Source organism: Cucumis melo, chromosome 2 (assembly GCF_025177605.1).
Source record: "Cucumis melo cultivar AY chromosome 2, USDA_Cmelo_AY_1.0, whole genome shotgun sequence".
Lineage (NCBI taxonomy): Eukaryota > Viridiplantae > Streptophyta > Magnoliopsida > Cucurbitales > Cucurbitaceae > Cucumis > Cucumis melo.
The window spans coordinates 4,558,555-4,581,271 of record NC_066858.1 but is presented as its reverse complement, the minus strand read 5'-3'; the positions used below and the strand labels follow the sequence as shown (position 1 = coordinate 4,581,271).

General features: G+C 34.4%; 3 protein-coding genes and 1 long non-coding RNA gene across 5 annotated transcripts; 3 read left to right on the top strand and 1 right to left on the bottom strand.

The window, feature by feature from the left end:
* Positions 1 to 926: 926 nt before the first annotated feature.
* LOC103492509 (G-type lectin S-receptor-like serine/threonine-protein kinase LECRK2) lies at positions 927 to 4,424 on the top strand. The gene is made up of 2 exons (XM_008452908.3): positions 927 to 1,736; positions 2,434 to 4,424. The coding sequence occupies exons 1-2, from the start codon at positions 1,022 to 1,024 to the stop codon at positions 4,335 to 4,337; spliced, it is 2,619 nt and encodes an 872-aa protein (XP_008451130.2). The 5' UTR covers positions 927 to 1,021; the 3' UTR covers positions 4,338 to 4,424.
* LOC127147320 (uncharacterized) lies at positions 3,828 to 14,654 on the bottom strand. The gene is made up of 3 exons (XR_007818452.1): positions 14,454 to 14,654; positions 6,502 to 6,560; positions 3,828 to 5,081 (listed from the first exon to the last, which is right to left on the bottom strand). It is a non-coding gene; the product is annotated as an uncharacterized LOC127147320 (long non-coding RNA).
* Positions 14,655 to 14,982: 328 nt separating this feature from the next.
* Positions 14,983 to 17,583, top strand: LOC103492508 (G-type lectin S-receptor-like serine/threonine-protein kinase RLK1). The gene has a single exon (XM_008452907.3). It carries the CDS (start codon positions 15,058 to 15,060, stop codon positions 17,449 to 17,451), a length of 2,394 nt encoding a protein of 797 aa, XP_008451129.2. The 5' UTR covers positions 14,983 to 15,057; the 3' UTR covers positions 17,452 to 17,583.
* Positions 17,584 to 20,076: 2,493 nt separating this feature from the next.
* Positions 20,077 to 22,653, top strand: LOC103492505 (G-type lectin S-receptor-like serine/threonine-protein kinase LECRK3). 2 transcript variants are annotated; one of them, XM_017045495.2, is made up of 2 exons: positions 20,443 to 20,631; positions 20,708 to 22,653. In XM_017045495.2, exons 1-2 carry the CDS (start codon positions 20,577 to 20,579, stop codon positions 22,567 to 22,569), a joined length of 1,917 nt encoding a protein of 638 aa, XP_016900984.2. In that variant the 5' UTR covers positions 20,443 to 20,576; the 3' UTR covers positions 22,570 to 22,653. The 2 variants fall into 2 exon arrangements, with proteins under 2 accessions (XP_050936780.1, XP_016900984.2); XM_051080823.1 differs by having other exon boundaries at positions 20,077 to 22,653.
* Positions 22,654 to 22,717: the final 64 nt, after the last annotated feature.

The following is a 22,717-nucleotide window of genomic DNA, read 5'->3' as shown; positions in this document are numbered from 1 at the left end:
TCATCTAGATATGAAGTCGTCATTTTTCTATCGTTTAAAAAGAACTACACGATCGTGTGGACGTGATCTAAACGATCGCTTACTTAGTCAACGTGATCATTTAGCATGATCTACACGATCGTTTACATTTGAAGCCCTTTTTCCCATCATTTAAAAAGAACTACAAGGCCGTGTGGATATGATCTAAATGGCCACTTACCTAGCCAACATGATTGCTTAATATAGTCAACAAGATCGAATGATCGTTTAGATTTAAAACCCTTTTTCCATCATTTAAAAAGAACTACATGATTGTGTGGATATGATGTAAATGATCGCTTACCTAGTCAAAATGATCGTTTAGCATGGTCAATATGATTGTTTAAATTTATTTTTACAAATAGTGTTATCTTGTGCTATATATTATATTTATTTTCTATATTGTGATATTTGGTACAATCCTTTTAAAAAATAGAATGAAAAGAATTGAAAGATCCAAAATACATAACTAAAATCAAACAAATTTCAAATAATAATAATAAAAGAGTGGACCAAAATCATATTTCTAACTTGCAATTATATAACACAAATGAGAGCAATTAAAAAGTTTTAACTGTGCCTAAAAGTTGACAGAGTCGCAGTTTCCATTATTTGACGTTTGAACCTTTGGAAGAAAAGAAAAATGGTAAAAACGAACGCGTTTTTAGAAAGTATAATACAATAAGAAGAAAAGAAAACACATTTAAGAGTTCAATTAATATATCAACTACCAATCAAATAATTTCTCAACCTCAGTACACTTAATCTCTGCGTTTTTTTTTTTATTTTAAAAAAACTAAAATAACATAATAGAAAAGGTTGTTAAATTATTAAAAACATGTTCTCAACTTTATAATTTATGTTAAAAATATCTACAAAGTTTCCAAAATTTCAAAAACATTCTTAAATTTAGAAATGTTTAAAAAAGAGTTCAAAACTGATCATTTTGCTTTTAATAATAGTTTAAAAAGACATTTTTTAAGAGGGGGAGAAAAACGCTGCTATGTCACTTTGTGAGAGAATGGGTCAAATGTTTCATTTCTTGGTACGAAATTTCAAACTTAGAAGTCTTTTTGAAAACCATTTATTAATCAATCAATCTAAAGTCGTTCAGTCTTTCACTGATTCTCTTAATGTTCAATCCTTCTTCTTCATCATCTTCCTTTGTTCTTTCAAAATCAAAGCAGCTCAAATATCTTCCATGATTCCACCAACTCTTTCTCTTCTCCTCTTCCTAACTTCCATCCTTGCTCAAACCAACGCAACTCAAATCCCCACTGGCAGCTCTCTAATCGCCGACAACTCTTCCGTTCAACCATGGCTTTCTCCTTCAAACCATTTTGCGTTTGGATTCCAAAACCTCGATAACGATAACCGTTATCTTCTCGCAATTTGGTTTTACAAAGTGCCTGAAAACAACATCGTTTGGTTTGCAAAATCCGACGACAACAACCCTGTTTTCGCTCCAAAAGGATCCAAGATTCAGCTCACTGCTTCAACCGGATTGGTTCTTCGAAACCCTAACGGTGAAGAAATTTGGAAATCGAAGCCTATTACATCCTCTATTTCGTTTGCTACTTTGAATGATACGGGTAATTTCATGCTTGTGGATTCAATCAATGGATCAATTTGGGAGAGCTTCTCATATCCAACAGATACATTGCTTCCTTCGCAGAAATTGGAAGTAGGAGGTGTTCTTTCTTCTCGTAAATCGCTAGGTAATTTCTCATTTTGAAAATCCATTTCGGTAGGTGTAGAGTTGCATCCTTTCAGTTTTCGCATTGTTTCAATAATAGATATGTTTTGGGAAAAGAAAATTACTCTTTTGGCCGCTGAGTTCTTAGTGACGTGTGATATTAGTCATGAGTTTTGGAGCATACCTTTAAAGAGTCTCTTCTAATAAAATCATTAATTTAATATACTAAAGAATGATGTGGAGGGAGATATGACTTGGAAAAGAGGGAAAAATATTAAAACTTCTTTTTTTTTTATCCAATCTTGCCACATTTAGTATATTAAATTAACGATTTTATTGGTAGAGGTACCTTTTAAATATATTCTTGAAAACTAAGCAACCAATAGGAAAAAATGTATGTTTGTTTAAGTTGGATTAATTTTTGTTTGTTGGATCTTCCGAAGGAGGTACAATTTTCACACAAAAAAGAAGTAATATGTTCTCAGGAGAAACAATTACTCATGAAACTCAATTGTTCACTAGAGTGTGAAATAAATTGTCTTAAAAGAATCAACGTAAGGTTGCTTGCTCAGATTCTCTCACGTATAAAAGATTACATTTTTTTTTAATTGATAATAGGTAATCATTTTCCCTTCACTGATAAACACTTTTATCTATTATTAATAAACATTAACATTCTGCTCCATATTAATAAGAAACGGATTTTTTGTATTTGCCAGGTAATTTCTTGCTTGGAAAATTTCAGTTCCGTTTGCTTGGAGATGGAAATGCTGTTCTAAACACCATAAATTTACCCTATGGTTATCACTATGATGCATATTATATTAGCAATACTTTTGATCCTGCTAGTACTCAGAATTCTGGTAGTGAAGTGATTTTTCATGAATTTGGATTTTTGTATGTGCTGAAAAGAAATGGAGTACAAGTTAATATTACACAGTTTAGTGTTGGTAATCCTGTTGAGGCTTATTATTACAAAGCCACCATGAATTTTGATGGAGTTTTGACTGTAAGTTCTTATCCCAAGAACACTAATGGAGTAGTTGCTAATGGAAGGTGGAAAGATTTGTTTAGAATACCTGATAATATCTGTCTTTCTATCGAGAATCCCATTGGAAGTCTTGGTTCTGGAATCTGTGGATTTAACAGTATTTGCTCGTTGAAATCTAATGGAAGGCCGAGTTGTAATTGTGCACAAGGGTATTCTTTTGTTGATTCGAACGATGAATTTGGTAATTGTAAACCATTTATTGCACAGGGTTGTGAAGACGAAGATGACAAATTCAACCAGAATCTGTATGAAATGGTGGATCTTCAAAACACTAATTGGCCAATGTATGATTATGAGCGTTTTCCCACCATGAATGAACAAACTTGCAAAAGTTCTTGCTTGGAAGATTGCTTTTGTGTATTAGCAGTGTTTGGAGGTAGAGACTGTTGGAAGAAAAGGCTACCACTCTCCAATGGAAGACAAGATGCAAGTATTACATCTGTTTCTTTCCTTAAATTAAGAAAAAATGTCTCTCTTGAGAGTTTCCCAAATGGTGGTGGAGCACCAAAGAAACAAACCACAACAATTCTAGTCATCTCTGTACTCTTTGGTAGCTCTGTTCTTATGATCTTCATATTATTGTGTTTCTTTGTCTTGAAAAGAGAGATATTAGGTAAAACTTGCGCAAAGAATTTCTCTTCGGAATGTAATCTGATCAGTTTTGCATATATGGATATTTACAAAGCAACAAATGGTTTCAAGGAAGAACTAGGAAGGGGATCTTGTGGGATTGTTTACAAAGGAACAACAGAAGTAGGTGATATTGCTGTCAAGAAATTGGACAGAATGTTTGAAGCAGAAAGAGAGAAGGAGTTCAGAACTGAAGTGAATGTAATTGGCCAAACACACCACAAAAATTTGGTTCGTCTACTCGGATATTGCGATGAGGGTAACAACCGAATGCTCGTTTACCAATTCATGAGTAACGGCTCATTATCTACTTTCCTCTTCAATAATGATCTCAAACCAAGTTGGAAGCTTAGAACTCAAATAGCCTACGAAATCGCCAGAGGACTCTTGTATCTACATGAAGAATGTGGCTCACACATCATTCACTGTGATATAAAGCCTCAAAACATACTTCTCGACGACGATTGCAACGCCAAGATCTCTGATTTCGGGTTGGCAAAATTGTTAAAGATGGATCAAAGTAGAACCGAAACTGGCATAAGAGGAACAAAAGGGTATGTGGCTCCAGATTGGTTCAGATCTTCGCCGATAAATGCCAAGGTCGACGTGTACAGCTATGGAGTGTTGTTGCTAGAGATCATATGTTGTAGAAGGAATGTGGAGATGGAAGTTGGTGATGGTGCTCAAGGAGAGAGAGAGGTTTTGACTGATTGGGCTTATGATTGCTATGAACAAGGAAGGTTGGATGTTTTAATTGAAGGAGATATGGAGGCCATAGATGACATTGTTAGAGTTGAAAGATTTTTAAAAGTAGCAATTTGGTGCATTCAAGAAGAGCCATCTAAAAGACCAACCATGGAGAATGTTATGTTAATGCTTGCAGGGAATTTAGAGGTTTCTCTTCCTCCATGTCCTCACTACCCATTTAGCTCCATTGTTTGAAAGGCTTATATGATTTGTATTTTTAAAAAGACAAATACTTTGTCATAATTCATTGATTTAATGATGAACAACAATAAATTCCTACCATCCAATCAAAAAGCATTGTTTTAATGTTTTTAGTAGTGTGAGAAAACTTATAGTACTTGAAATTGAAAAAAAAAAAAAAAGAATATGAAAATGTAAAAGTATAGAAAATTGACATGAATTGTGTGATTGTGTGGTTAACAACCAATGCGTTAGTTATGTCGTATGGGTAGAGAGAACAATTTTCTTGGTGAGGATGTTACATAATACATAATTGTGGATTACAAGCTACTTTCATTAAGAAATTACTCTTTCATAAATGTTGAAACATAATTACACTTACACACTTGTCCTTTCAAAATAATAACATTTCATCTCCATTTTGCAGACCGTTGAAGTGATCTTCTTTTTCCTTCCCTTTCCATCTTCATTCATCTCCGTTTTCCATTCTTATGTCTTCCTTCATCACCATTTTTCATTTTCCATCGTCTTTCATCTTCGTCTTGCATCATCGCCATTTTTCTTTTTTCTTTTTCGATTTTCCATCTTCTTCAAACGAGCAAATCTTAATCTCCACCCTCCCTTCTGCAAGTTACCATTCCATTTGAAGTTTCAATTCCATCTTGAACAAGGGGCTGCATTTTCATCTTCAAGTTACAGCTCCATCTTAAAGCACGCTACGCTAACGCTCACCTCCATCTTCCATCTTCAATCTTCAATCTGCAAGCATACATCCTGTATTTTTAAACACTCGGGGTTGAAGCACAAGAACCCTCACTCGGAAGAAGAAAGGTAAAAATGTTCCATCTTCTTTGACTTTTAAAGGGAGATTTTTTGCCCGATTTTTTCTGAAAATAGTTTGTATTATTTAATTTATAAATGTAACCGAGATTTTTGGGACATTTCATTTGAAAAATAACACAATAATTTAGTCTATTTTGTTGGGAGAAAAACATAATAGAAAATAATTGTCCTTTTAAAATGATTTTTTTCGTATAATCAAAAGAGAGGAAAGAAAAAAGACCATGACGAGTGCAAGACACAGTGATTGATTGAGAGCTCCAGGGGAGACTGGAAAAGGGACTAAACAATTTGAAACAATTGAAAGTTTAAGTAAAGAGGTATTCCCTTAAAAAAAAAGTAGTTCTGAATTTAATTTCATCCTATTAATCGAATATGTTTGTTCGTACAAGAAACAAACAACCAAATGGAAGTAGGATCAGTTGAAATATCGAAAATAAAAGAAATGAAGAAAAGAGAAAGAACTGAAGCAATAGGTGGTATGAGTGTAACAACAAAAAAAACCGAAGACGAAAGTAAACAAATTATGATTTTAAATCCAAATCACATTTACCACTTAGAAAATACTACATACAATAATATATACACATTGTTTTACAGAGTATAAAGCAAACAGAACTGTAATTATACACTATCTAGGGTATATAATAATATAATTCACATGTAATTATTTCAAATGCAGGATCGTAGTAACGAGGAAAAAGATACTGAAGATAATACATAAGAGAATGAGAAAAAACAAAGCAAGGAAGAGATTGACGAACAATAAAAAAGCCATGAAGCAATAATTTCAAAACCACATAAGACACCAATTGTTGAAGAAAAAAATAAAAAAGGTAGTGTTTCTTTCTATGCTTTATAGAATAGATGTATGTAATACTTAATACAATGTTCATCCTTGAAGACAAGAGTTGAAAAAGATACTGAAAGACCAATGAAAACTAAATAGGGTCTAGAAAAAATTGTCTATGTTAGAGAAAAAAGTGAGGTTTGTAATACACACAATGATTCTATTATAAGTAAAAAAATTTCGTTAATTATATTAAGACTCGCTGAATATCTAACATTATGTTCGGATAAATTTAATTATGGATTAATTATTCTTGAACAACATATATTTGACTGTATAAAAACTAAATATGTTGTTTGAATTGGTGTAAGAAAATCATGGTAATCCAAGGTTATAAGGTAATACTCATTATGTCTTTTATTGTCTTAGGATGAATTATACCTAATGCCAAGCCAAAAGAGAAATGGACCATTGAAGATAAACCTTGAAACTAAGTTGGAAGTAATCGAAAATATTAGGGAAAAACTTTAGAAAAAATTAGGGAAACACCTTTTCGATACTCCCTTGACTTCGCGATTACAAACCAATCCTCACAATTGTTGATGCATCTGATACAAAGACAATGCAAAGCAAAATCTTTCAAAGAATTAAACTTCTTAGTATGAGGAAGAGTCATAAGATTTGGTTTTAGAGAATTTGCTCTAATAATAGGGCATAGTTATGGACCTTTACCAAAGATAATCAGGGATGATATCAAGGAAAATGGTCATATAAAAGTCATGTATTTTGATGGAGAAAGCAAAATAATAAAGATGTATATAAATGTAGGCTTCAAGGTTAGTACGACTAGGACTGATAGTGATAGGTTAAAAATTGTCAACTATATTTCTTGGAGACTTTCCTTTTACCTAAACAAAATAGTGTATCTGTAGACATTGACCATGTCTTAATGATCGATGATGAAGAAATTTTTAGAACCTATGTTTGGGGTAGGTTAGCCTTTGACCTTTTAGTTGATACAATGCACAAAGCAACATCTAGCAAGTGTGCTATAAAATATGATGTTGGGTGGTTTTGTCTTCCCAATCCTTGTATGGGCTTATGAAGTAATTTTCGATTCTCCAATTTAACCTCACGATAAAATTGTTTTGCAAAAAAAGTTGGTATGAAGATACCGAGAATAATAAACCGAGCAGCTAATAGTCAACCAAAATGGATGGACTTGTAGAATAAAGTATTTAAATCACCTGAGGTAACATCTTTTATGTAGTACACGATAAATATTTTTAATATTCAACATCTTTAATAATCTACCGTTTGTGTATGTTTTTTATCCTATAACTTGAAATATGTCCACTTCTAGCAACAAAAGAAGAAATAAGAATGTCATGGTTTGAACCATTCTTGGAAGAAGAAAAAACTTTCATCCTTGAAGTTGAAGTACAACTCTAGAAAAGTAGATCATAGTCACATGTAGTGGACCCAACAATTAATAGAGGCGGGCACTACTTAGTTGACAATGATCTTATATTGAAAAGGCTAGAAAGAATAGAGAAAAATCAAGTGATGAATGAAATGTTGAATAAAAATCAATAGGTTCCGACCAGGCCTTACTAAAAGAGAAATTGAAGAACTAATGGAGAAAATGAATTTGATGGTGAATAAGATGGAAAAAAATAGAAAGCCATGCAGAGGAACAAGTTAACAGTCAACAATTTATGGTATGTAGTATGATTTCATCTTAATTACATGTTCTATTAGATATAAATACTCAATAAAAATAGTTACATACTAATGCCTTTATAATCTAAATAGGTGGCTATTAAATTTGAAAGAAGGCTTGATAGTAAAGAAGAAGAAGAAGACGAGAATGAAGAAAACCCAGATGTTGATACATCTTATGAGTGGGCAAATCTCAACAGAAAAAAAATGAAGAAAATGAAGGAGCGAAGGAGATGTAAATAAACAAAACCAGACATAAGCTCCTAATATGATCAACCAACAAATAGAACAACCGAATGAAGAAAAATATATGAAAGTCTGTCTAAACGAGCAACAACCAACACTATTGGGAAGGTATGAAAATTATCTCGATTCTAAATGTATTAGTAAAGTAGATAATGAATGTATACCTAGCTAGTAAAATGTTTTAATTTACTGACCTAGGAGGATTATTCAATCATTACACAAGTAAAGTATTGTAACGCCTCAAATTAAGGTAATTTATTCTTAATTATCTTAAGTTTAATTTTGACAATTGTTGAAATTATTTTGGGTCTTATTTGATTTAATTGTTGGAAATCTTTGATTTCTATAAATTAGAATTAATTAGATATTTTGGGGAAATATCTAATCAATTGAATTTGGAATTAATGATTGAATTTGTTTATTTTAAGTGATTTTTGTTGGGGGATTTGTATTGGAAAGAATGTTGGATAATTATATATAGGAGTATATAATTAATTGAAGTTAAAGTTAAAATAATTATATTATGAAGATAAATGTAATTATTTAAGGTTATATATTATTTTGGAAAGATAAAGGTGAAGTGATCGGAGAGAGAGGGAGATTTGAGTTTTTAAAAGAGATTTGGTTGGTTTTAAATAAAGAGAGAGAAGAAGTTATTTTATTTGGAAAAGATCGAGGAAAGAGGAAAGAGGAAAGAAAAATAATAATTATTATATTATTATTTTTATTTAAATAGGACTTCGATTTATGTGCACAACTTTTCATCTTCTTCTTCTTCATCACAAGAAAACCCTACTGCAACCCTAGCTGCCACCATCTCCGATCACCGCTGTGTCTTCTTTGTCGGACGTTGCGGGTTCGCTGTTCGTCCGTTCGAAGCCCGACCTCCCTCGTCGATTATCGACCGTCAAGCCTCAAGTAGCACCGTCGAACCTTCTCTGTTTTCACTTTGCGTTCATTGCAATCGGGTGTTTTTCGCTGCGCCGTTTGTTAAGCAGCAACTGTTGCCGAACGTCAGATTGAGTCGTTTGCCCGATCGCATCAGCCGTTCGAATAGGTTCGTCAGCAAGCTGCGTTCTGCTGAGCCGTCCTCCGAGCCGATTCACCCTCCCAAGCCGCAAGCCACTTCTTCTCTTCAGTTGCGTGCGTCCTTCACCCGAGTCGTCTCACACGCGAGTCAATCCCTGCGTCAAGCCGAGCCACCCTCAGCGCGTCCTAGTCGATCCCTGTCTTCCAAGCCATTTGAGTCGCCAAGCTTAATTTTTGCCTTTTTTTTCACTTATTGGTAAGTTTTGGTAAGTCTAATTGGGTTTTGGGTAATGCCCAACAATGGTTAATTTTGGACCCTAAATAGTTTAATTTTGGATTAAATTGGATATATTTTAACTCAAAGTTTGAGCTGTGGAGTTTTTCCCAACCAAGGATAATTTTGATTCAACCTCGACTTTGGGTAAGTTGAATCAACTGGATTATTTGGATCCTTAATCAACTGTTAATTAAGTTATTGAATTTAATATTTTTCCTTACTATTTAGGACTTCGTTGTTTGGAAAAGTTTGGCTATTTGCTGTTAGAACTTGGTTAAGCTAATCTCCAAGTAAGAGATTCTTCTATTAAACCTTCAAACTGAAGTAAGAGCTTGCATGTAAAATTTTTCCATTATGCATTGAGGTAGCTAAGATGCATAATGAATTTATGTTTATGATGACTGATAGTCATAAGAGAGTTTATGTTTAAGATGATTGATAGTTATGACATGAGATATGTTGATGATGATATTTGATGATGTTGATGTTTATGCATGAAATGTTAATCTTGATTAAGAATGCTACGGTTAATATTCATGTCATGCTTATGATGCTATGTTATGCTACATGCTACAGATAGAGTGTGCTGTTAGCTTTATACATTAGAGTCGTACCCATATGGGTGTCCCTGGAGATAACCACTTTTTATGACTACGTAGCACTACAAGAAAACGGAGCATTCCCGACGCATAAAAAGACGTTGGCATAAAGAACATCGGAAAAAAGGGTATTCTCGATGCTATCGAGACTGCGTTGGGAAAGGCGTCGGGAAAAACCTTTTTCTCGACGCATCAAACAAGCGTCGGCCACGCGGCGTCAGGAAAAGGTCAAATTAATTAAAAAAACACATTATTCCCGACGCCGCGCACAGTGCGTCGGGAGTGGCGTCGGAAATAGGGGGTTTTCTCGACGCATGGTGTAGCGTTGGAAAAATCGTTTAATGAGCGTCGAAAATTCCCTTTTCCCCGACGTATTTTGGGGGACCTAAGCCGAAGGTCCGAAGAACGGCGAGTGCAAGCAGTTCGTCGACATCTTGTTTGCAGTCCATAGAAAAAGAGATTGAATTACAAGCTAAACTTCATGAAGCTTTGGAACGGATTGAAGTACAAGATAGAAACTACCAAACATTAGCTTCACAAGTGGAAAGCATGAAAAAGATGATAGAAGAATTAACTCGTGCATAACAGGGACCACCACATGGCCCCTAGCTCTGCGGGACATATATGTCTCTATTATTTTTAAGTTTTTGCAATATACGATTATGTACTAAACTTAGTTATTTTTATATCATTTTTAAGACCGAAGGTGTAGAATGACGCGCATACACACTTCGTTAGGAGAATTTTACTTATGTTTATGTTTTTTCTATTTTGAGAACTATATTTTTTTGTAGTGAACTTATTCGTATTATTAATACTAATTCTATTTTTTTAATTTGTGTTTGTATATTTCTTAATTTATTTTAATTTATATTCAATTTGTTTTAATTTAATCCAAAACGTCGGAAAAAATATTTGAGCAATCCGAACATTGTTGTGAATGTTTGAGCAAAATATTTTAAGGAAAAAAATAGAAATAAAATATTAAACTATATATATATATGAAGGAATTCCCGACGTAATGAAACGTTGGAAAAAACATCGAAAAAAAGGAATTCCCAACGCCGCAAGGTGCGTCGGCATAAATTGCATCGAGAACGAGGTATTCACGACGCCACCTTTGCCGACGCATATATTGGCGTTGGGAGAGGCTTTCCCGATGCCGTACCAACACGGCATCGGGAAAGCCTCTCTCGACGCGTTTCTCCCGACTTTCTTTCCGATGTCGTGTTGTACGTCGGAATATCCTTTCCCGATGTACTTTTCATTTTCGCCGACGTTTTTTGGCGTCGGGAGTACCCCCATCTCTTGTAGTGTAGTCCGACAAGACCACCAGTCCAGTATGAGATGATATGTTTATGAGTGACTCAATGGGGTCACTCACAACCCGATTGTCTTAGTGTTTCCTACAGGTCCACTAAAGACCAGTTTGTCCTAGATGTCCCTTTGGATCCACGAAGACTAGAGATGTCCCTACGAAATTACAGATTGCACGTGTTTGGGAACGTGCCAGTTTAGAGGTACCACTTTACATAACTCTAATAGAAAGTTAAGAGACACCTAGCGGGACTAGTAATAGGTCCCTTACTGAGTATATTATTATACTCACTCTCTTATGTTTAATATTTTAGGTAGAGGTAGAGGTAAGGGCAGAAGAAAGTTGACGAATGACAAGAAATGGTCGTAGCGTGCCATAGGGAAACACTTTTGCTTTCGTCATTATGTTATTTGTTTTTATTTCAATAGTTTGTATTTTCATTATTTTCCTTTTTGAAACTAGATAGGACCCGACTAGGATTTTATTCTTTTAGATGTATTTCTACGTACTTTAGTTTATTTATGATTTTAATGAGTATTTGAGATTTTAATTATGAAAATTTGTTATTTTTCATTTGGATTTAAGAAAGTTTTATTATCCTTTAAGTAGTAATGACCTCATCTTAGTATATAGAGTTGGATCGTCACAGTTGGTATAAGAGCCTAAGTTTTTAGGTTTTGCAGACTGACTTACGATGTAAGTCTTTATTTTTGTTTTACCCCTATGGCTAATACGGTCCTTCGTCACTCGCCAGGTATGTTTTATGATTGACAATGATGCTATGTTTATAACCTTGCCTGAATTAAACAAGATAAAGTATGGATGTTATGACTGTATTAGAACTTTATTTTCAAGGGTTGAGTAATTAAGAGATGGATTTAGAGAATTATGCAAATAATTTGGTATAGAATTTATGAATTAAAGGTTGTAGAGGGTTTGTACCCATGAAGAATTTGAAGAATTTCTCACGAGAAATTGAAAAACTTCCTTCACAAAAGTTGAAGAGAATCAAGTAGGAAAGCTCCTCGAGGGATATTGAAGAAGAACAAATCCAAAAAGGCCATCAAATTTGAAGAAAATGTAACTTTGTAGTTGATTTGTAGAGATGTATGTGTAACATTATTTCATACACAATCACCTAAATAGACGAGGAAATTACTTTAGGGAGATTAAAGCTAAATTTATTAAATAAACACCCTAAATCAACAAGATTTAATAAAATTAATTTAAGAAAAATATGTATTTCATGTATTAGATATATGTATGACACAAAAGAGTAGTGAAAACCTAGACTATAATAATCTGCATCCAAACAAATATTATAATAACACATACTATAATAGTCTATACCACAAATATAAATTATAATAACACATACTATAACAGTCTACACCACAAATATAAATTATAATAACACATACTATAATAGTTTGCACCCTAAACACAGACAATAATAATTCGAACTATAATAATTTGCACCCCAAACACAAACTATAATTACTTAGACTATAATATTCTAAATCCCAAACGTAGATTATTATAATCATCAAACTATTATAACTCACTCCTTGTCCTAAACGCTTCCTTAGTTTTTAGTTTGACAAAATGCAATTCATATAGAACATAATAATTCCATTTCCATGCCCCATATATGGTTAAAAAAAAATATTAAAGAATAAAAAAAAAAGGGAAAAACCAAGGTTTAAAACTCTAAATTGAAAAGTTAACAATCTAAAACCCTTTGTATATTCATTACAACAAACAACCATAATATCTTAATGATGTAGAAAGTGGCCCCTCTTCCTAATCTTTATTAAACGTACATGAACCAAATATTGTTCTACATCTATGTATCGTTATTTAATTCACCATAATTAAGTTCATACAATTCATTCTTATACTAGCTTATATATATCCATCTTGTCATTGTTGTAATTATACGGCCCAAATTAGTGTAGAGTAAAACAAAGAAAACAAATTAGCGTCATTCAAAAGAAATTGTTGTTACTTATAGCCTTATAATGTCGTCTCTTTTTCTCAAACATGCTTTCAATAAGAGCCAACAACTTTATATCTGATAATTCGTGGGTATAAAGGTACGGTGATTAATCTTACTCTAATATAATAGATTCTAAACAAAAAAGGAACTAGCAGGCTCGCATATGCTAAGGTGTGAGATGTCACTTACAATAAAATAAAATATAAAGAAACTAAAATACAATGAAAGCAATAGAATATGAGGTGGGAGCAGGCATTCGGCCATGAGCAACAGACCCTAGACAAGCATGATCATGACACTATGCACGACGTTGTAAGACATAATGAGGTTTGTCGTGAAAAAGCCACGACGTCATGGCACTTAAATAAAAGGTTTGTTCTGCCGCCAACCATCTATTACAAATTCCAGCCAACTTGCATCTATTTTTTCTATATTTTTGAGTAGTTTCAATTGGATTTGATTTCTGAACATTTTCTCGTTATTCAACAAGTGGATAAGAAGAAATGTAACTCGATCTAGCTTGGGTTGCTTAAGATTTCCTTTAGATCCTATGCATTTGTGACGTTTGAACTGAATTTTCTTGTTGAACCTTTTCAATTCTGGCTATAATTATTAAATTCATGTTGTGGATGCATGAGACGCATGATATTTGCTTAATGTGATATAATTCCTCTTCATTGCCTCAAAAATATGTAAGAAAATGTTGGGTACATATTGTTCTAATCAACTTAGGATTGAACTATCAAATAATTAGCTAGACACATGGAAGTTAATTATTCACTCTAATGTGCCCTTGAACTTAATGCAAATTAGTATTGATCTGAATTTCATATGAGTCATCGGTTCGATTAATATCGATTAGTTGCCTAGAACAATTCAATTCGCATTTCCAATCTAATTGGTTAGGTATAATCAATCTAGAAATTTGGTGATGATGAAAGTATGATCAAATGCATAGAATAGAGAAAATCCATCAAACCCAAGCTAGACTCTTTTGACATAGAATTTCTTTACCGTACTATTTCTTTGTAATTTACTTTCTTGCAATCAAATTCAACTCCATCCCCTTCTACCTCAAGCTGGAAATCAATTTGTTTGAAGAATTAGTGTGCTCCATGAGTTTGACCCAGATTTACCACTAAAACTAGTGTTTGGTGTGTGATTCGACAAAATATTTGACATGGATTTAGTCGACGAAATTCGTGACAATCTCGCTCCCTTATCCTTTCTTGCTCTTCAATGCTTGATCTAACTCTCTAACGCTCGGTCTTGTTCTACAACAAAAACTTAAGCGAGGGAGAGAAGACTTACAAGATCTGCTTCGTTTGGTTGCCCATCGGATCTAGTCTAGCCACTCACTAGTGAAGAAGAGGAAAAAGAAAATGAAAATGAAACAACAGGTGTCGGAGAAGAGGAGAAGGAAAAAGACATGAAAATTGGCAAAGGGAGGAAAAGAAAGTGATGGTAATTTAAAAGAAAAAAATGTTAAGGATGATGTAAGTAAGAGGTCGAAAAAACTTATGTTTTCTAAAAAGTATGGTAAAAATCATTTGGACTTGCAAAAGAGATCCTTTAATCAATTTTCTCAAAAGAAAAAAGAAAGAAACCCCAACCTATACGAAATTTTGAGAAGGAAAACTAAATCATAGACTTATACAAAGCCGAAGAAGCCTTCAACCATCTCCACCCCACCCATCAACATCCCAGTAGAGTCACAAGACAATTAATATGAAGTACTTGCATTTTCCAACTTGTTGGGTCCATCACAATGAAGAAAGAGTAGCCAACAGCCCCAAAAATTGTTCAAAAGTCTATAGGAAACAAACCATTCAATCAAAACAACCTTGTGGAAAAACAAAATTGCACAAAACGCCAAACTCTTCCTTCCTAGCGAGTTACCTCTATCAACATTTCCATGGCTTGTTTAATTCCTCATCTTTTTCTCTTTCTGCCTTCAATAATCTATGCTCAAAGTGATAGCATGTTATACATTGGCAGCTCTCTCATAGCTGGTGATCCTTCTTTTTCTCCATGGAGATCTCCTTCTGATGAATTTGCATTTGGATTTAAACAAGTTGAAGGTGATCTCTTCTTGCTTTCTATTTGGTACAACAAACTAGATGAAAAATCCATTGCTTGGTATGCTATACATGATCAAAATCCAGCCCCAAGAGGTTCAAAATTGGAAGTAACTGCTTCAAGTGGCTTATTGCTTCAAAGTTCTCAAGGTGGAGAACCATGGAAACCAAGTCCAATTTCAGGTGTGGTCGCATTTGGTAAGATTAATGACGATGGCAATTTGGTGCTTCTAGATTCAAATTCTACTACCTTATGGGAGAGTTTCAAACAACCTGCAAACATTTTACTTCCTACTCAAAAAATCGAGGTAAACAGCTTACTTTCTTCGCGTAAATCACAAAATAGTTACGCGTTAGGAAAGTTCCAACTCCGGTTGTCGGAAGGTAATCTTGTGCTCAATATCATAAGTTTGCCCAGCACCTATACTTACGAACCTTACCATGTTATACAAGCCTATGAAGGTAACCAAATTGTGTTCGACAAAGATGGTTTCTTGTATATAATGCAAAGAAATGGAAAGAGAGTAAATATTAGTGAACCCGAAAGCGCTTACCCGACTAATGCTCATTATTACCAAGTCACTCTCAATTTTGATGGTGTGATCACTGTAAGTCACCATACAAGGAATCCCTCAGCTTTTAATGCAACATGGATGCACTTTAAGAAGATACCACATAATATATGTGTTACTATGCGCGGAAACTATAGTTCGGGAGTTTGTGGATACAATAGCATCTGCATATTAAACAATGATCAAAGGCCAAGTTGCAAGTGCCCACCTGGTTATTCATTAATTGATTCGAACAATAAGTACAGCGACTGCAAGCCAAATATCCAGCCAATATGTGAAGGTGGTGAGAACAATTTAACCAACAATCTATATAGTCTACGAGTTCTTCCAAATACTAATTGGCCAACACAAGATTACGAGTTATTCTGGCCTTTTACAGTTGAAGAGTGCAAGAATGCTTGCTTGCTTGATTGCTTCTGTGTGGTGGCAGTATATAGAGACAATAGTTGTTGGAAGAAGAAGCTACCACTCTCTAATGGGAGAGAAGATAAAAATGAAACATCTGTTTCTTATTTAAAACTTAGTACAAGTTCCTTTGGGCAAGGCTTTGATCTTCCAATACCGAAAGGAAAGAAGAAACCGAACACGTTAGTTCTGGTGCTTTCCACGTTGCTTGGTAGCTTTGCGTTGATTGTTCTCATATTGGTTAGTCTGATATGTCGGGGTTACACCTTCAACCACAAAGAGAAACTTACGGGTGATTTCCATCCAAGAGAAAGCTTTGGAAGTAGCATGCGGAAGTTTGCATTCAAAGAAATTAGTGAAGCTACAAACCAGTTCGAAGAAGAACTAGGAAGAGGATCTTGTGGCATTGTTTACAAAGGAACGATGGAAGTCGGCCCTATTGCTGTTAAGAAATTTAACATGACTGAAGATGGTGAGAAAGAATTCAAATCTGAAATTAATGTGGTTAGTCAGACACATCATAAAAACATTATCCGTCTATTCGGATACTGTGATGAAAATAAAACCTACATTTTGATTTACGAGTTTATGAGCAATGACAACCTAGCAAGATTTCTTTTCAGTGATACGAAGCTCAGTTGGGACATCAGAACCAAAATAACCTATGGAATTGCAAGAGGACTCTCGTACTTACACGACGAATGCAACACCCAAATCATACATTGCGATATAAAACCCCAAAATGTACTTCTTGATGAATACTACAATCCCAAGATTTCCGATTTCGGATTGGCAAAGCTACTGAAAATGGATCAAAGTAGAAACAGAATCGAAACCAACATCAAAGGAACGACAGGGTATATCGCTCCAGATTGGTTCAAGTCGACCCGCGTGACTACCAAGGTGGATGTGTATAGTTTTGGTGTCCTGCTGCTAGAAATCATATGTTGTAGAAGTAACGGAGAAGATGTGGAAGTTTCTGAAGAAGGAAGGGAAATATTGGTGGATTGGGCCTATGATTGCTTACAACAAGGAAGATTAAATGTTTTAGTTGAAGGAGATATGGAGGCCATTGATGACAAGGAGAGGTTGGAAAGGTTTGTGAAAGTTGCAATTTGGTGCATTCAAGAGGATCCATCTCAAAGACCCACAATGAAAGAGGTAATGTATATGCTGGAAGAAGTAGTTCCTGTTTCTTCTCCTCCTAGTCCTTACCCATTCAACTCAATTTGTTCACAAGTTTCTTCTATGTGAGTATTTGTACACAACTTCCTTTGTTCATGGTAAATCAGTATGCTTACAGGATAAGAGTGGGAGTTGGATGAGATCTGTAGATCTTTGGAACTATTTTAATCAAATTTATTTATGAGGTTTGGTTGATTAAAATTGCCTCAAAAGTAATCTGTAAGAAAACATTCGGCAATTATTAGATCAACTTCTTAGGGGCTTAAAAACATTTTTTCTGTACTTAAAAAACATTCTTATTTAATGCTTAGAAAATTCATCCCTTTGTTGGAGAGTTTTTGTTGCACAGAAACAGTGATTTGCCTAAAAATATTACTCTCAAAATTCATCCAAAAGATATCACGGTAGATATTAGCAATCCAAATATACAAGTATTGTGTGCAGTGATTAGTGAATGTATTTAGACAACCCTTTTGCCTTAAATCTGCCTCATTTCCTTTAAAATAAAGAGGTAGTGAAATTTCTAGATTTTAGAAGTTAATCGACTTTACTTTTATGGAAACAAATGAACATTAAGAAAAAAAATACAAGAGAAAAAAGCTTGCAAAACCTTTTTTTAAAGATTCACAACCAAAACACTTTCTAGAGGAAAATTACAAAAAAAAATCTTCGAACTCAAAGCCTAAAAAGAAACACAAAAACCTCTCTATGCACCAAACATCATCACAGTCTCTCTCCACATTTCTATTTGGGGTTAAGAGTTGAATTATAAAGAGTATAGAGTTATGAAGTCTAGAAAGTTGTGAACTTCTGAAGTCCACAATGTAAGAAGTTGATAAGATATAAAATTGCTGTTTTTTAGTGGTGGAACTCGTAAAATCCTTAAACCAAACAAGGAGCGGAGTTCATAACTTCCTACTTTACTTTCAAACGCCTTCGGCCAAACACGCCTAATTTTATTCCTCTCCCAAATAGTTCAAAAAATATCATAGACTCTAACCAACTATAGAAACAAGCATCTCTTTGAAAAATAGATGAAGAACGAATTCCTCAATCATTTCTCGATCTCCTCTTTGGCAAGCTAACGGGAGTCCAAACTCTTGAAAGAAATAGTTCTTAAACATCGACAACATTATTGGCCAACAAGTAGTTCTAACATATTTGAACACACCATCAAACTTTCTCCAGGAACTTCAACTTGAAATCCCAGTCTAACATAAAATAACCAGAAGATGCAATCCTAAATCCAACCTTCTTTGAATTTCAACTCCACACGAGATGCATCGATAATCTGAATAGAATGATATACGTGTCATGTGTACAGAAAAGTCTTCAAATAACTGACACCAAAGATTTGATAGTCATAATAGTCGTTACCAAGATATAGAGGAATGGAGCAAAACAAGAAAAAAATTATAATGAAGAATAAAGGCAGGGAGAGGTTTAAGAGAATCCACAATATTTCAATTTTATGAATCAATCTCGTTGGATAATGTTTTCTATGTATCTAAAGACCAAGCCAATAAGAAAGGAAGTGAATAGAGCACGAGTACATATAAACAGGCTCAAACACTCACGGAATTAAAAGAAAGACTTAAAAAACCAAAAAAAAAAAAATCATACTTGAAAAAACCATCTTGAGATTCTCAACAACACTATTGTAGAATGATGCAGCAAGGCCGCAAGTCTTTTAACAAAAACGGCAGATTCCTTCTTCAAGATTAAATAAATAATAAGATGAAATCAAATTTCTATCTTCTCGTAGTTTCCACTCCATAATTTTACTTTAAAATCGAATTAGTACATCGAACCGAAGATAAAATTATTTGTTTTAGTATTTGCATCAAAAGATTCAAGCTCGAAAAGAACACTGTTTTCTTACCTTTTCCCTTTTTCTTACATAACCAATATTATATACAAGACTAATGTGAAATTCTCATGGAGAATGGAAAGTTGAGAGAGAAAGAAAAGTAAGCCAGGAGAAAATGGGAAATTTTCAACATCTTTATAGGAACAGAACTTTTAAGGTCGGAGAAAAATGAGAACTTCCCATTCACCGAGCAAATTTGTAATTTAAGTCAACGAAGAACTTTCCTCTCGAATGCAAGTCCACAAACTAATGATTTTTTTAGAAAAAGGAAACGATCACTTTTCATTGATAGAATAAAATAGCCTAACGCTAAAAAATACAAGAAACCCAGAAGGAATAAAAAAAAACTTAATAGAAAGGGAAACAAATTATTAAACATAATGAAATTATAAAAGCAACATAACAGTGTTCCGACTGAAATAAGTATCTTAAATAGCATATCCTGCAAAACTTTTAAAAAGAGAACATCAATAAGAGACCTTCAAACGAGAAGAACCAAACCGATCATCCCAAGAAAGATGTTTGTTATGAAAAAAAACCCTTTGATTTCGTTCAAACCACAACTCAAATTACAAAAACTTCGGTGTCACAAAACTTTTGACTTTGATGCTACAGGTGAACCAATAAGTAGACTAATGATTTGAAAATGCAAAATATTACTTGCATTAGGATAAGACAATTCTTAGGAGTAGGTGGCTGGGACCCAACAAAATTAGTCCAAAACTATTGAAATGTCCACTTTCTGATGCAATCAATTCCAAATTGCATTAACACCTGGAAAGATATCATTCAGTCAAAGTTCAAACCAAATGTTAGGAGGAATTGCAACAAATCCCCATTTTTTCTTCCTATGGACGGATGATATCTTCTAGCTTTCCTATTCTATTTATACAAAGAATAAAACTTCCATGGCTTGTATGATTCCTCATATTTTTCTCTTGCTGCCTTTAGTGGTTTATGCTCAAAGTAATAGCATGCTAAACGTTGGTGGCTCTCTTATTGCTGGTGATGCTTCTGCTTCTCCATGGATTTCTCCAGCTGATCATTTCGCATTTGGATTCCGGGAAGTCGATGACGGGCTATTCTTACTTTGTATATGGTACAACAAAATAGATGAAAAAACTATAGTTTGGTTTGCTCAACATGATCAAAATCCAGTCCCGAAGGGTTCAAAGGTGGAAGTAACTGCTTCAAATGGTTTATTGCTTAAAAGCTCTCAAGGTGGAGAACTTTGGAAATCAGGTCCTACTTCAAGTGTGGTAGCCTTTGGTACAATATATGATACGGGAAATTTGGTGCTTCTAGACTCAAATACTACTCCCTTATGGGAGAGTTTCAACCAACCTGTGGACACTTTGCTTCCTACTCAAAAAATGGAGGTAAACAACTTTCTTTCTTCGCGCAAATCACAAAATACTTACTCACTAGGAAAGTTTCAACTTCGTTTCTCTGAAGGTAATCTTGTGCTCAATACGAGAAGTTTGCCCACCACGTATGCCTATGAACCTTACCATGTCATACAAGCTTTCGAGGGTAATCAAGTTGTCTTTGATGAAGACGGTTTCTTGTATATAATGCAAAGAAATGGAAAGAGAGTAAACATTAGTGAACCCGAAGGCACTTACCCGGCTAACACTCATTATTACCAAGTCACTCTCAATTTTGATGGTGTGATCTCTGTAAGTCACCATTCAAGGAATCCCTCAGCTTTTAATGCAACATGGATGCACTTTAAGAAGATACCAAATAATATATGTGTTGCTATGCGAGGAAACTTGAGTTCTGGAGTTTGTGGATACAATAGTATCTGCACATTAAACAATGATCAAAGGCCAAGTTGCAAGTGCCCACCTGGTTATTCATTAATTGATCTGAATGATAAGTACAGCGATTGCAAACCTAATATCCAGCCAATATGTGAAGGCGGTGAGAAAAATTTAATCAATGATCTATATAGTCTACAAGATCTTCCAAATACTGATTGGCCAACTCAAGATTACGAGTTATTCAAGCCTTTTACAGTTGAAGAGTGCAAGAATGCATGCTTGCTTGATTGCTTCTGTGTAGTAGTTGTATATAGAGATAATAGTTGTTGGAAGAAGAAACTGCCACTTGCTAATGGGAGGAAAGATAGCAGTGAAAGATCTATTTCTTTCCTAAAATTAAGAAGAAACATTAGTTCTATAGGACAAGACTCCAATCTTCCAAGATCTAAAGGAAAGAAGAACCAAGACACATTAGTTCTTGTGCTTTCTATATTGCTCGGTAGCTCTCTATTGATCATTCTAGTATTGGCTAGTTTTATATCTCGAGGTTTCATCTACCACCGCAGAAAGAAACATACAAGTGATTTCCTACCAAGAGGAAATTTTGGTAGTATGCAGAAATTTACATTTAAAGAACTTAGAGAAGCTACAAATGGGTTTAAGGAAGAACTGGGACGAGGATCTTGTGGCATTGTTTACAAAGGGGTAACTGAAGTTGGCTCTATTGCTGTTAAGATATTCAACCATATGTTTGAAGATAGTGAGAAAGAATTCAAAACTGAAGTGATTGTAGTTGGTGAAGCACATCACAAAAATATCACTCGACTACATGGATATTGTGATGATGGTAAAAAGTGCATGTTAGTTTATGAGTTTCTGAGCAATGGCAGCCTAGCAAGCTTTCTTTTTGGTGATACAAAGCTCAGTTGGGATCTCAGAACCAAAATAACCTACGGAATAGCAAGAGGCCTCTTGTACTTACACGAAGAATGCAACACCGAAATCATCCATTGCGATATAAAACCCCAAAATGTACTTCTTGATGAACACTACAATCCCAAAATTTCTGATTTTGGATTGGCAAAGCTATTGAAAATAGATCAAAGTAGAAATAGAGTTGAAACTAATATCAAAGGAACGACGGGGTATATCGCTCCAGATTGGTTCAAGTCAACCCCACTGACTACCAAGGTTGATGTGTATAGTTTTGGTGTCCTGATGCTAGAAATTATATGTTGTAGAAGGAATGGAGATATGGAAGTTTATGAACAAGGAAGAGAAATATTGGTAGATTGGGCCTATGACTGCTATCAGCAAGGAAGATTAGATGTTTTAGTTGAAGGGGATTTTGAGGCCATTGATGACATGGGGAGGTTAGAAAGGTTTGTGATGGTTGCAATTTGGTGTATTCAAGAGGACCCATCTCAAAGACCCACAATGAGACAGGTCATTCCTATGCTTGAAGGCATAGTTCCTGTTTCTACTCCTCCAAGTCCCTGCCCATTCAGCTCCACCTCCAGAGAAGTTTCTTCTATCCAATTTGTACAATAACTTCCTTAGTTCAATATACACCAGCATGTTTACAGAACAAAAAGTATATTACGTTTTGAGAGAGAAATGTCTTTGACTAATTAATTAAGTTTTCATGGTGTTGGGTTGCATTATTTGCTTATAAATCCAAGACATTTAAAATGCTTTT